At 50.4% G+C, this 12815-nt stretch overlaps 7 protein-coding genes across 7 annotated transcripts in view; 3 read left to right on the forward strand and 4 right to left on the reverse strand.

Moving 5' to 3' along the window:
* The first annotated feature begins 1 nt into the window (after window position 1).
* Window positions 2-1393, forward strand: F4812DRAFT_237176 (Coq4-domain-containing protein). The gene has a single exon (XM_047930584.1). The coding sequence runs from the start codon at window positions 280-282 to the stop codon at window positions 1210-1212; it is 933 nt and encodes a 310-aa protein (XP_047785982.1). The 5' UTR covers window positions 2-279; the 3' UTR covers window positions 1213-1393.
* Window positions 1394-1588: 195 nt separating this feature from the next.
* On the reverse strand, window positions 1589-2169 carry F4812DRAFT_463496 (double-stranded DNA-binding domain-containing protein; the record flags this gene model as incomplete). The annotated part of the gene is made up of 3 exons (XM_047938218.1): window positions 1589-1868; window positions 1975-2069; window positions 2146-2169. The coding sequence occupies 3 exons, from the start codon at window positions 2167-2169 to the stop codon at window positions 1589-1591; spliced, it is 399 nt and encodes a 132-aa protein (XP_047785983.1).
* Window positions 2170-3210: 1041 nt separating this feature from the next.
* F4812DRAFT_237451 (uncharacterized protein) lies at window positions 3211-5442 on the reverse strand. The gene is made up of 4 exons (XM_047930589.1): window positions 5209-5442; window positions 5099-5151; window positions 4925-5043; window positions 3211-4863 (listed from the first exon to the last, which is right to left on the reverse strand). The coding sequence occupies exons 1-4, from the start codon at window positions 5297-5299 to the stop codon at window positions 3636-3638; spliced, it is 1491 nt and encodes a 496-aa protein (XP_047785984.1). The 5' UTR covers window positions 5300-5442; the 3' UTR covers window positions 3211-3635.
* A 449-nt stretch (window positions 5443-5891) lies between these two features.
* On the forward strand, window positions 5892-7447 carry F4812DRAFT_237462 (SURF1-domain-containing protein). Its single transcript, XM_047930590.1, has 3 exons — window positions 5892-6913; window positions 7017-7122; window positions 7189-7447. Exons 1-3 carry the CDS (start codon window positions 6076-6078, stop codon window positions 7289-7291), a joined length of 1047 nt encoding a protein of 348 aa, XP_047785985.1. The 5' UTR covers window positions 5892-6075; the 3' UTR covers window positions 7292-7447.
* Window positions 7268-9296, reverse strand: F4812DRAFT_237473 (centromere kinetochore component CENP-T-domain-containing protein). Its single transcript, XM_047930591.1, has 3 exons — window positions 8266-9296; window positions 7597-8211; window positions 7268-7520 (listed from the first exon to the last, which is right to left on the reverse strand). The coding sequence occupies exons 1-3, from the start codon at window positions 8988-8990 to the stop codon at window positions 7355-7357; spliced, it is 1506 nt and encodes a 501-aa protein (XP_047785986.1). The 5' UTR covers window positions 8991-9296; the 3' UTR covers window positions 7268-7354.
* Window positions 9297-9400: 104 nt separating this feature from the next.
* Window positions 9401-11806, forward strand: F4812DRAFT_445958 (phosphoglycerate mutase-like protein). The gene is made up of 4 exons (XM_047935600.1): window positions 9401-10080; window positions 10142-10275; window positions 10346-10494; window positions 10560-11806. Exons 1-4 carry the CDS (start codon window positions 9924-9926, stop codon window positions 11599-11601), a joined length of 1482 nt encoding a protein of 493 aa, XP_047785987.1. The 5' UTR covers window positions 9401-9923; the 3' UTR covers window positions 11602-11806.
* A 101-nt stretch (window positions 11807-11907) lies between these two features.
* F4812DRAFT_237508 (cysteine proteinase) overlaps window positions 11908-12815 on the reverse strand; it is a 3888-nt gene continuing 2980 nt past the window's right edge. Inside the window, exon 6 of the mRNA XM_047930592.1 lies at window positions 11908-12585. Within this exon, the coding sequence (XP_047785988.1) occupies window positions 12578-12585 (8 nt within the window). The 3' untranslated portion in view covers window positions 11908-12577. The remainder of the gene's footprint in view (window positions 12586-12815) is intronic.

Here is a 12815-nt window from a genome sequence, read left to right on the forward strand (position 1 = left end):
GTACATAGGAGGTACCTAACCTATTTGCTTGGTACCTCCTGAGGTATAGAATATAGAATACCTCAATAGCCGATATGCATATAACGGAACGATATCTTGGCCGTTGATTGTCACTCTAACATCTCACTCTTAGCTCCGGAACATACGATATCTAGTTGAGTATACGACCAACAATTTGGTGTTGACTAAATATCCGCTCCAGTGTCAATGGAATAAACTTGGAAGAATTTTCCGTTATTAGGAATTGGACCATTCAAAACTGTAGGGGTCTCAGCAAAAATGAAAGCTCTCACTCCCTGTCTACGCTCCGTGTCGAGCCGGCATGGCCTAATCCAGAACGTGCTACAACAATTAACCATAGCGGCATTGGCAGCATCATCATCATCGCCATCATGCATCACAGCAAATAGCAAAAACAACAGGAGATCTTTTTCGGTCCTCAACCGCCCTCCGCCAAATTACCCGGGCCACGTACCTCTCACGGGCCTCGAGCGCGCCGCCCTAGCCGTCGGCTCCGGCATCGTATCCTTCCTGGACCCGTACCGGGGGGACATGATCGCGGCGCTCGGGGAGGCGACGGCGTCGCCGTACTTCATCGAGCGGCTGCGGCGGGCGATGCTCGCGTCGCCGACGGGGCGGCGGATCCTGCGGGACCGGCCGCGCATCACGTCGGCGTCGCTGAACCTGCCGCACCTGCGGACGCTGCCACCGGGCACGGTGGGCGGCACGTACGCGGCGTGGCTGGACCGGGAGGGGGTGTCGCCGGACACGCGGGGCGGGGTGCGGTTCATCGACGACGAGGAGTGCGCGTACGTCATGCAGCGGTACCGCGAGTCGCACGACTTCTACCACGCGCTGACGGGCCTGCCCATCGTCCGCGAGGGCGAGGTCGCGCTCAAGGCCTTCGAGTTCGCCAACACCCTACTCCCGATGACGGGGCTGGCGGTGCTCGCCCTCGCCACGCTCAAGCCCGCCGAGCGGAGCCGCTTCTTCAGGATATACGGGCCCTGGGCCGTGCGCAACGGCGTGCGCAGCGACGAGGTGATCAACGTCTACTGGGAGGAGGAGATGGAGACGGACGTGGACGCGCTGAGGGCGCGGTTGGGCATCGAGAGACCGCCTGATCTGAGGGAGATACGCAAGCGGGAACGCGCGGAGAAGAAGAGGTTGAAGGAGGGGGCTGCTGTTGCTGCGCAGGAGGTTGCGAGTTAAGGAAGAGGAAGAAGCTATCTTATCGGTTGGTATTCATTCATGAGTTTCTCATTAATAGAAAAAAAAATAGATGGATAGAGGTAATCTGAACCGATCCATACAAGTAATTATGGACCGCAGGTAACGAGGACCGCAATAGAAGCTAGCCACTCCTACTTTTCCCCCAGAAACGCCTTGCCTTCCTTGGCTTGCCATGTCGTGCTGTGCTGTGCTATCTCGTCGCATCGTGCTCTTTCTCTCTCCCCCATTTCTCCCCTTTTCCCCCTCCTTACTCTTTAACCTACGTCATTATCAAGCCTCCCCAGCCTAGAGCAATCTTCCTTCCAAAATGGTATATATATTTATATATATAAACCGTCCCTATGCTTCCGTCACATTACAAATCTAGCAGGTCGTCATCCTCGTCGTCCCAGTTCTTCCGCCTGTTCACCACGATCTTCTCCTCCTCCTTGGTATCGGCCACAGCATTCAGGAGCTCCTTGAGCTGGGCCTCGGTGACCTTCTGGCGCAGCTGGCCGGTGCGCGCGAGCATGATGAGCCGGTTCTCGACGTCGGTCGCGCGCTCCTCCTTCACGAGCCGGATGCGGCCCAGGCGGTCGGCGGCCTCCGGGTGCAGGATCTGGTTGAGGATCGACTGGCGAGCTTCGGCTTCTTGCCTGGGAGAAGGAGGCGTTAGTTATAGGAATGCGGGTAGGTAAGAGGTACCTAACCTAAGTAAAGTACCTAGGTAGGTAGAAAGTAGAAGGGAATAATAACGCTTACTGTCTCTGCTGCTCGGCTTGGTTTCCTGCGCTGGGACCCGAACTGCTTGCCCCGCTGCCTTGCGCCTTGAGCTGCTCTAGACGCGCTTTGCGGATCTACGAGTTACTCGTTAGTTTTTGAGCGGCGGTAGTAATGGCTTGAGAAACTTGTAATATTTAGGCATGTACCTACCTGTTCTAATTCTGCGTCGGCCATGTTTCTTTTTTTTTTTCTTTTTTTTTTCTTGTTTATAGACGGGACTTGAAGTAGGTATATGAAGATAGTGGGGTTACGTAGGTCGATGTTAGGCGGCAAGGCTGGGGATTCTAGAAACTTTTTAGTGGGGAGGATATAAGGGGTCTTTTATAGTTGGTCAAAAGCATTCCAGGTCAAGACTCGTCAGCGCGTACGTATAACTACTTTTAGGTGCCCTGCTAGTTGCATATAATGTAATTACCCGTACTTAGTCCCCCTTTAAGCTTTACATAGATTCAAACGATATATGATTTCCAAGTTGACATCGTCCATACCCAAGGTAGCCTTTACAACTATACTTCTTTAACATGTACGCCTCGAGCTCCTACGTAGTAAACCCCGGGAAGTTATTACGTAGCTCTGATCTGCTGAATTGTACGCATGATACACATTTCATAGGGGTATGAGTATCATAGGTACTTGGAGGCAATGCCCTAAAGGACATACCTTAGGTAGATACATTTTATTCTGCGGTCCTGGAGACTGCAGTAGAGTATTTATCAGAGTATACCTAACAGAGCAATAGCTTAAGTACCCAAGGTACAAAGAAGCCCAGCATTTCTTCTATAAAAAAGGAGCATAAAAGGAGGTTAGAATTTGAATCATGCTATTAATACAACACCTCACCATCGACCATTCATCCTAAATACTTCATCGTCAATGCTTCATTGTTAATTTGGTACCTAGATGATACAAAGACGCCACCGAGGGTTAGCCGGCGAGGCCTGAGAAAGTTGGGAGATCACATTAGGGATAAGCATAACCTCTGAATCTCAGGGGATTGATAGCGACAGCCTAGACCTGGTAGAATGATTAGCAGAATACGATGTTCCTTTCTGCCATCTTATTGAGAATATAGGAATTCCGGAAGTGACAGGTCCCATGCTTACGCGACAAGTTTATACAACAAGAATAAGAATTTGCGCATTCGTAGTTAGGCATTAGATTCAAGAGGATTTCGGCCATGCTAAAGCAGATCGGCTCGTGGTAGGGAGGTAGGTACCAGTTATGTAGTTCCATTCTAGAAACTTATACGAATAAACCCTTTGAGACTCTTCTCCCATAGGGAATCTCTCGTGCCCAGCACATGCCACCCGCTTCACAAGTGGCAGCACAACCGGCGAATTTTGGGATCAGACAACCGGAGACCGTATTGTACATTGGAGATCATACTTAACGCAGTATAATTAACTCGTTACCGCAGCTATTTCTACTTGATACATTAAACACAACAGCCCTTTACACGCGAAAAGGGGGGAGATGGGTTGGAAATCAATACTACCACAAATCAACCATTCCCTTCTCTTCTTAACCCAATTCTGCCACCACCCACCCATCCATCCTACCTATTTCCATCTTCTTCGTCATCTTCATCTCTCCGCGGCTCGAAATTCAACTATTTAGCGGTCGTCGTTAGCAATGAAATATCAAGTCTGCCTCACCCAACTTCTCTTCACAAGCCAAAAAAAACTTACCGAATTCCCATTATACAACTGCGCGTCCCTACGCCTCTCCTCGGCACTACTATCAAACCCCCTAATCCGCGACGAGCCGGCGGCCCTACCCGCAGCCAGATTCTGCAGTGGGACCTCCTCGGGCGCCGCGGCGCCGCGACCGGTCAGCAGGCCGGCGAGCTCGCCGAGGAGCCCGGAGAGGAGCCCGTACCCGGAGCCGACGAAGCCCAGGATGTACGACAGGCTGCGCCAGACGAAGTTGTCGGAGGCGCGCGCGAACGCGAACGGGAACGCGGACGAGTACTTGGCGGGGACCAGGACGAGGGTGGCGGAAGGGGCCAGGCCGAGGGAGAGCAGGGACTGCGACTCCTCGGGAGGCTCGACGGCCTTGTTGGGCAGAGGCGTAAGGACGATGCGGAAGGTGTACGGCGCGTCGCCGTCGGTCCGGTCCTCGTCGATCCACTTGCGTACTTCGCTGCCGAGCGATGCGTCGCTCTTGAAACGGGATCGGATCGTCGATCCGTCCAAAAGTCGGACTTGTAAGTTACAGTACTCCCCGCCCGAGCTGCTGCTGGCCTGTCTCCGAGGGAGGGCAATAGGTGGAGTCTGGCTGCTAGACGCTTCGGCGTCATTTGTCGAGCTTAGAAGGAGCCTTGCCTGTTTCTCCTTGGCTTCTCGCTCCCTTCGCTCTCGCTTATCGTCTTCGATGCGCTTCAGAATGCGCTTTCTGTCCTCAGCTGCTCGTATCTTCTGTTGCCTGACTTCTTCGGCGTAAGATCGTTCTGGTCTGCTGCTGGAAGAGGACTGGCCTTCGTTGTTCTCGCTTGCTCTCCGGCGTTCTTGAGCTTTAGCTTCTCGTTCTGCTTTGGCCTTAGCTTCTTTAGCTTCGGCTTCCTTGGCCTCCTTAGCTTTCTTCTCAGCTTCTAAACGTCTTGCTGCTAGTAAGTCCTGCCCCTCTCGAGAAGACTCGGCCGGTGCCGGAGAGGATCTAGCTGGGATATCATAATTATCGTACAGATCATCTGTTACATGATTCCTAGTAGATGTTGGGGCTGGAGGGGCTGGAGATGGTTGACTTGCAGGGGTAGCAGCTGGCTGTTGAGCCTGAGTCGTTGATGTGGTGCTCAGAATCGCTGCAACTCTGCGAATAAGATCTTCCCTTGCCGTGCCCCCTTGTATATATTCCTTTAAAGTCCCATTTCTGTACTATGTGTGAGTGAGGATACCGTATATAACATGATAAGGCGTGGAATTAGACATACTGAATGATAACCACTGTAGGCTTCTTTGGTATAGGAAATAGCGCCTCTAAGAAGCCTGCTTCTTCGGACCCTGCCTGCAGTCGCAAGGCCACAGCTTGATGCTCGAGAGGTGCTTTTAGCTAGACAACGTTAACCTTTATGTCCTTAATTCATACCTAATGTATTATTACTTACAGAGTCGTTGGTGCGGAGTTCATCCTCCCATAACTGACTCTCATCACCACTATCTGGATTCGTGTGAGCTTGACTGTGATCACGTTATCTTTTAGCACCGGGTGACTTACCAGTGACAAATGCAAGGACCATCTTGGATTGCTGGATGGCGAGGTTGATGCCATCTTGGAGGCTGCCCTCGAAAAATGTACCGTCTGGCATCGCTATTTGCTACTGCTGGAAGTTTGAAGTCGTAAGAAGAAGAGGTGGCGAATAAATTCGTGGATGTGTAAGACAAGGGGTCAAGGGGACAGAGCGCAGTTGAAATAAACGAGACTGGATGTTTATATCGACCTAGGTACCTTAGGTAATTATTGAGATGAGAATCGAGATGCGGGTTCAGGTTGAGTCTAGGCGATTTATTCTTGATTGAATTATCAATTTTAAACCTCTCGTAATATTTTAACCATTACGAAACTTAGATCCCTCTTTTTTTTTCTCTTTGGAAGTTATCTAAGTTGAGCGCCTCTTTGGTTTGGGAATGTCTTGCAAACAGGCCGAGGCGTCATGAGGTTGTTATTAATAAGTGCCACAAGTTGAGAAGCTTTAAGCTGTCCGGGCTGTCTGTCAGGTAAGGTTGTTTAACAGGTTACAAGTGCGAAGTACCAAAGTACCAGAGTACTTAAAAGCTAAAGCACGCCCTGAACCATACCTAAACAAACCTAGCCTACGGCGGACCCCCTGCTCAAGCTTCGGGCAGTTGACCCCGCAGCCCCCAATTGATTGGATCAACATACCTAGGTACAACATACAGAATCTGGTCAATGACCAATGAAAGAGTTTCACTTATTGGAAGAAAACGAACGTCATCGTCAATGGCCGCGATAACAAGATAACAAGAAAATAAATTCAATTAATTACCTAGGTAGACCTAAGGTTAGGTTAGTAGGTACTTAGGTGATTTTCGAAACTTAAGATACACCACCACCCGCTCCGCCATGAAGTCGCACGGGTGGCTAACACCCCAATTACTCGCTCGGCGAGTCGAGCAAGCCCTCGAAGCCCAAGCTCGCGCATCCAAACCCCAGAGCTACAGCACCCAGACCTCCTTTACCTCTACCTCCATCTTCCGACCTTCCGACCTCCCCAGGAGTCGACCGCGGTCCTCGTTCCCCCTTAGCCGGCCCTTCACACACACCGCGCGACGACAACACCAGCACCGCTCGCCAGCCGAAGACCCAGCCTTCACCTCGATCCTCGACAACCCGCCGGAGCTCGTGCGCGCGGGCCGGCGGCACGGGCCGGGCCTGATCGTGCTCGCCATCATCCCCGTGACGGCGTTCGTGCTGGGCACGTGGCAGGTGCAGCGGCTGGGGTGGAAGACGGACCTGATCGCCAAGTTCGAGGACCGGATCGTGCGGGACCCGCTGCCGCTGCCGCCCCGCGTCGACCCGGACGCCATCCACGACTTCGACTTCCGCCGCGTCACCGCCACCGGCAAGTACCGCCACGACCGGGAGATGCTCGTCGGCCCCCGCATTCGCGACGGCGAGCAGGGCTACATGGTCGTCACGCCGCTCGAGCGCGCGGGCGACGGCGGCGCCACCGTCCTCGTCAACCGCGGCTGGATATCCAAGAAGTTCCGCGACCAGCGGAGCAGGCCCGAGTCCCTGCCTACGGAAGAGGTCACCGTGGAGGGTCTACTACGGGAGCCGTGGAAGAAGAATATGTTTACGCCTGATAACCGCCCTGATAAGAATGAGTTCTACTTCCCCGATGTCAAGCAGATGGCTGCTTTGACGGGGAGCCAGCCCGTTTGGATCGAGCAGACGATGGGTACGTTTAGACAATTCATTATTTACCTATGGACACAAGTGGATATATCTCTGGTTACTGGGAATGTTCTCTTAGCTAATATTGATTGCTTTTATTCTCGCAGAGCCGGGGTTACTCGAGACTCTGGACATGGAATCGAAGGGTATTCCCATTGGTAGACCTGCTGAGGTTAACCTGAGGAATAACCACGCCCAGTATATCTTTACCTGGTATGACTCCTTAAATATCCTATACTTCTCTTCTCGCGCTTGAACTACCTAATTAACATACCTTAGGTATGGACTTGCCGTGGCGACGTCGATAATGTTCTACATGGTGGTGAAAAAGCCTCCCACCGATATCACGCGCCGAGTGAGGTTGAATAGGGAATGGTCGTAAACCCTCCTTACGAACGGATATGGGTTACACCCATTTTGGTTAACTCACGACTTAGGAGGGAACTCAAGTAACTTCCTCTTCTTCCTCGACATCCCCTTGTCGGGCCTGTCGTTTCTGAGGGGCTTTCGTTAGTGCAGGGACCGACATTCGCATCTCCTGTAAGAGTTCTCTAGGCAGATACCGCTGCGCCAAGGAGAAGGGTGTGGTAGAGGCGCTGGTCTGCCGTTGTCTGCGAGAAAAGGTTAGTTCAATTCGTACGACTAGGAATAAAACATATACCCCAATATGAATGTAAAACAACGTACCTTCGCATGAGCATCATCATATCACTCTCATCGATAGTCTTGCGACCTGCGTGCCTCGCGTACGCCGATAAATCGTCTCCCAACTGCTCGAAATACCAGTCCATTGCTTGCATGATGGCGTCTACTGTATCTGCGCTTAACTTCGCCTTGCTAGCCCCTGCCGTCTTGGCTAGTGTTGTCGCTAGTCGCTTTACGACACCCACAGGTAAAGAAGGGTATTCAATGCCGTGTCGAGATATTCTCTTGCCGGGTTTCCTTCTTCCGGCGCTTCTCTGCGCTGGATGGTTAGCGACTTGAGAGATAATTGTGTTCTGTAAAGCCTCTGTATCGTCGACATCATCGACATCATCAACATCGTCCAATCCGGGCGCTTCTGTTAAATCTCCCAGGCCGTCGCCATCGCCATCACCATCACCACCGTCGTCCCCATCGTCATCGTAAGGGTCAAAACCAGGTATATCGCTACTTTCAGCACCCTCAGCCATTGTTTGGTCTCGAGTAGGCGATTCCACCGGGGCCATGACAAAGGTACTCTCATTCCCGAGATCGGGAATTTCGATCGGACCGAAATCATCTTGGCCTCCCATAGTCTGACGTCTTGTCTCCTCGTCCATGCTAAAATCCGTCAGCACCTCCTCACTTTACACATAAAGGTCAACATGACTATACCGTTCGAATATGGCTTCTTCGTCTAAGGCAATTCCCCCAGTGTCGTCGTCTAGAGCGGGCGGTGGGAAGAAACCCGAGTCGATACCAACGTTATTTTCGTCAGCATCGTCTCCTATTTCCGGCCCGACGAAGTCGCTCATCCTCGCGCTGCCCAAGCTACTTCTATCCAAGCGACCCAAGGGCGCTTCCGCCCACGCTCGGCGAGGGAGCTCGATCGACTGCATGGTGTAGTTCTCGTCATCCAGTATGCTAGACCGGGGAGGCTTCAGTTCGCTGTCGTCGTCGTCGTCGCGGTCCAAGGGCAACGAGAAACGGGGACGCTCGATAGGGAAGTCGTCGTCATCGTCGCCCTCTTCGAGGAGAGTCTGCAACGTCGACTCATTGCCGCGATGGGGTGACGAAGAGGAAGAGGAGGAGACTACCGTCGACGTGGGTGCGAGCACCCGACTAAGGTTCCGCAGAAGATCCCGCGGCGTTTCGCGCTCACGCTCGCGCGCAACGCTGCGCCGTCGTCCCACTCGTCCAGGCGTGAATAGAGCTGCCCTCCGCTGATCTATAGCCCGGATAGCAGCGCGGGCGTGGGGCGTGGTAGGGTTTCGGCGGCCCGAAGCGGATAGACGGAGAGAGGAGGGCTCGGCGCTGATGGCGCGCCGGTTCGGGGTCGCGAGTGCTCGAGGGGTACTGATAGCTGCGAGACGATTCTTGTTTGGAGTCGGGTCCGCCATATTGAATAAGCCGATGTCTCTCCTCTATAGCCCGTGTGTACCTAACCTCCCTTGTCAAATATCAATGGCAAGCTAAAACTTCGCCGTTTAGTTCATGACAATGAGATCCGAGTTTCTGCTCTTTTCTGCTTCTTATCCAATTCCAATGAATTAGCCGCCGACAGGATATCTCGTAATCACGAACACTTCAGCATGTGTGAGTGATCTAAGTAGGTTAGCAAAAAATGACGTGTGGGTGGTAATGTAATTACAAGACGCGGTTACGAGTTTTAGACGCGTCGTGAATTGTTCAACGATACAATATGCATAGTACGTACCTTGTACAAATTTCAGGGTTGTTGACTGAAGTACTGTACTTGAAAAGACAGAAGGGACAGGGTAGGAACGTGGGATTCTCGCACGGTGTGGGGTCTTCACGCTCTAGACCTCCAAAAACATCACTCTACCTTACCTGTACCTGCCTAAGGTAAGGTACCACTACCTAAAGTAATGGTATGGTAACTCTCTAATCCTAGCAATCGAGTTACCTCTACCTCTACCTACCTCATAGCATTTATAGGTAGTCTATTATAGGCAGGTGCATGAAATGAGCTATGAACCAAAATTGATAATTCGTACCATCTTATACTGGAACTAAAGCACTTACACAAACCAGAAGACGACTATTCGACACGTGCTCGTCGCGAAGATGATAACACCCCAAATTAACGAATGCTACTCGGAATGTTGTGGATATGCTTGTTTTATAGTCTGAAAATGATATCAACTGGGGGGATGATGATTTAGATAATTCTATTAGCGAACTGATTTATAAAAGAGAGATATATATATACCTAGGTACCTATATAAGTAATGGTCATGGCCATGAGAGTGCATGTAGGGTTACATATCCAGCCCATTTTGCTACAGATCGATCGTTAGCAAAACGTCGCCATGCAGATATCACGATCCGTCATCGCCGCTTTAACATTCCGGCTCTCCGATGCGGCGGGACAACATCTAGCGCCAGCTCAGGACATTAATTTTCCCCGTAGTGAAAGCGCGACGAATCCCCTCGAGTGGCTTGGAGCTAACGGACCGTGGTATGCTGGTAAGTAGACCTTTAAATCCCGTATAGCTTCGGATTTCACTCATTATTAACTCGCAATCAGGCCCAAATGTATTCGGGATTTCACCCGAGCCCCCTCGAGGTTGCCATGTCGACCGAGCTGCTTATATCTCGAGACACGGTTCGAGATACCCCGACCAAGGGGCTTACGATGGCTGGGTTTCCATGTATGAACGGGTTGGTCTTCCAAGATAAGATGATATTCAATACGCAACTCTAGTATGAACTGAAAAATCATCGCATCTAGTTTCAAGCCAGCAACTTTACGGCAACCGAGAGCTTAGCATTCCTTCAAAACTGGCGGCCTGTCCTTGAAGACCCTGCTTCACAGATTGCCATGGAGAATCCTACTGGTGTAAAGGAGGCCCTAGATCTAGGTTATACACTACGAACCAGGTTTGCTACTTTCCGGAATCTTCGCTCTTAGGGTTAGGTAGGTACAGGTACACTAACGACAGCAGGTATCCGGGCCTCTACCGAGAAGGAGACGACTTCGTGGTGTGGGCCAATAACTATACTCGGGTCCTCCAAACAGCGTCCATGTTTGTTCGCGGCTACTTGGGTGTCGCTGCTCCTCAGAAAGGGAGCGTAATCTCGGTTACGTCTCGAGGTTTCCCAGCTGGCGTTGGAGATTCGCTCGCCCCGTCGGACATGTGTCCTAATTTTAAAGATCTCGAGGGAGGAGAATATAAATCCACCTGGGACGATATTTGGATCCCGCCGGTTCAGAATCGTCTGCAGAAGTTGATAAAGGGCAATCTATCTTTGACAGCGGGTGATATCGCCCAGATACCATACCTGTGCGGCTTCGAAAGCCATATCACTGGCCGGCTTTCGCCCTGGTGCGATATTTTTACCGACGAGGAGTTAAAGCAATACGAATACTCTAACGACCTTCGATATTATTATGGTATTGGACCAGGTACAGACCTGCCCAAGAAGATGATGACGCCTTTCTTAAACACACTCGTTGGCATACTTCAAAACGAGACTAGCACAGGCGTAGGAATCAATGGTTCGACTTTCAACATTCCGAAGCTTTTGGTGTCGTTCTTGAATGACGGACAGCTGACCGAACTCGTCACTGCGAGCGGTGTTTTCGACGAACAACCCGCGCTGTCTGCTACCGAGAAGGATGACAGCAGATTATGGGTAGGGTCGCGGTATGTGACAATGAGAGGCACGATCGCTTTCGAACGTCTGAACTGCGTGAAAAGGAGCTGCCGAAAACCCAGGGATTGTCCCTCGAGCGGGTTGAGCGAGACATACGTCCGCATCAGATTGAACGATGCGGTGTATCCGATCCCCTCTTGCCGTAACGGCCCTGGGTCGTCTTGCCAGCTGAGCGACTATGCGAGATACGTCGCGGAAAAGTATGCTGCCGAAGGGGACTGGATTACGAACTGTAATGTTACAGTCACCAAGGACACCCCGACAACAGTGAAAGGGGCCAGCTTCTTCACTGATCTTAGTAACCCATGGGTCCAGCGGCTAGCGGTTTGAAGCTTCATGTTATTGATAGGTACCTACAGCATTTGTATACATAAACTACTAGATACAGGTATATTAGAGGTATATTAGGTATATACATATATGGTGAATCTACGAACGATACTATGAGATCACAAATTCTCTTGCGGTGGTTCGTTATCTTATTAACCAACTGACTACCTCTTACCTGACAACTGTTAACCTATTGTAATTGTTCCATCTATACCGCGCGATATATGTAAATTCGGATTCACATGTACTTCCAAAATAACCTCTAATATTGATCAAGCACTAAGATTTCTATACTCTGTAAGAGAACCTCTGTTATGTTATGCTAGATATCTAGGTCGTTTCCTACCCTCACAGGCCACTCTCCTATACCAAACCCACCTGACTCCGACTACCATTCCCCGGGGATTCATCCATCAACCTCTGCTCCGTCCCGACAGCGCGATATTTCAACGTCTCTTAAGTCTTACCCGCTCAAGAATTATTTGAGTTTCCCTTCCTTACCAACATATCCTAAATTCTCAAGAGACCGCTCACCTGAGGTACGTATCATTACCCTAGGTAGGCAGATAAGTAAATGAATTGTTACAGTAAGAAGTCCAAGAACTAAAGGGGGGGAGGGGAGTATGATGTGATTCACCAAGATGGCATGAAAACGCGCACAGTGACTTCACTATGCAGGGTCATACTATAAGAGCACTCTTCTGATCCAAATACGAGAGAAGACGTATTTTTATTACGCTCGCTATTTAAAAACAGACGCCGTTTGAATGCTGTCCAGGTAATTACCCATTTTCCATTCGTCCATACTAATGCAATATATTTCACCGAAAAGTCCGCTCGTTACCCGAGTATGCCTACCCAGATCGACTGTGTCGTTTTTGATGTTCCTTGCGGCAAATCTTGTGTATCACCAACGCCTGCCGGGTATCTTATATTCGAAATCAATAGTCCAACCCATCCACGTGAAGTCATAGCACTACTGAACTATGACGCCTCAAAGTTAGTAGACGAACTCACAACGAATTCTAAGAGGAAAAGAAGTTGAACTTGGATGGTTGTAAGACCACGCCCTGGCTGCTCTTGGATAGAAAGCACCTCGTAGCAAAGCAACTCAAAAAAAAAAAAAAAAAAAAAAAAAAAAAAAAAAAAAAAATAAAAAATAAAAAAAAAAAAAAAAAAAAAAAAAAAAAAAAAAAAAAAAAAAAAAAAAAACC

This window comes from Daldinia caldariorum, assembly GCF_022478825.1.
Source record: "Daldinia caldariorum strain CBS 122874 unplaced genomic scaffold F4812scaffold_25, whole genome shotgun sequence".
Classification (NCBI taxonomy): domain Eukaryota; kingdom Fungi; phylum Ascomycota; class Sordariomycetes; order Xylariales; family Hypoxylaceae; genus Daldinia; species Daldinia caldariorum.

Bases quoted from the DNA above. Each gene is read 5' to 3' on its own strand.
- F4812DRAFT_237176 (XM_047930584.1), top strand. From the start codon at position 280: ATGAAAGCTCTCACTCCCTGTCTACGCTCCGTGTCGAGCCGGCATGGC.
- F4812DRAFT_237451 (XM_047930589.1), bottom strand. From the start codon at position 5,299: ATGCCAGACGGTACATTTTTCGAGGGCAGCCTCCAAGATGGCATCAAC. The intron at 5,152-5,208 runs GTAAGTCACCCG...ACACGAATCCAG, and splicing joins GGTCCTTGCATTTGTCACTG to ATAGTGGTGATGAGAGTCAG. The intron at 5,044-5,098 runs GTAAGTAATAAT...AACGTTGTCTAG, and splicing joins AACTCCGCACCAACGACTCT to CTAAAAGCACCTCTCGAGCA.
- F4812DRAFT_237462 (XM_047930590.1), top strand. From the start codon at position 6,076: ATGAAGTCGCACGGGTGGCTAACACCCCAATTACTCGCTCGGCGAGTC. The intron at 6,914-7,016 runs GTACGTTTAGAC...TTATTCTCGCAG, and splicing joins TTGGATCGAGCAGACGATGG to AGCCGGGGTTACTCGAGACT. The intron at 7,123-7,188 runs GTATGACTCCTT...AACATACCTTAG, and splicing joins GCCCAGTATATCTTTACCTG to GTATGGACTTGCCGTGGCGA.
- F4812DRAFT_237473 (XM_047930591.1), bottom strand. From the start codon at position 8,990: ATGGCGGACCCGACTCCAAACAAGAATCGTCTCGCAGCTATCAGTACC. The intron at 8,212-8,265 runs GTATAGTCATGT...GACGGATTTTAG, and splicing joins GAAGAAGCCATATTCGAACG to CATGGACGAGGAGACAAGAC. The intron at 7,521-7,596 runs GTACGTTGTTTT...CTTTTCTCGCAG, and splicing joins ATGATGATGCTCATGCGAAG to ACAACGGCAGACCAGCGCCT.
- F4812DRAFT_445958 (XM_047935600.1), top strand. From the start codon at position 9,924: ATGCAGATATCACGATCCGTCATCGCCGCTTTAACATTCCGGCTCTCC. The intron at 10,081-10,141 runs GTAAGTAGACCT...ACTCGCAATCAG, and splicing joins TAACGGACCGTGGTATGCTG to GCCCAAATGTATTCGGGATT. The intron at 10,495-10,559 runs GTTTGCTACTTT...TAACGACAGCAG, and splicing joins GGTTATACACTACGAACCAG to GTATCCGGGCCTCTACCGAG.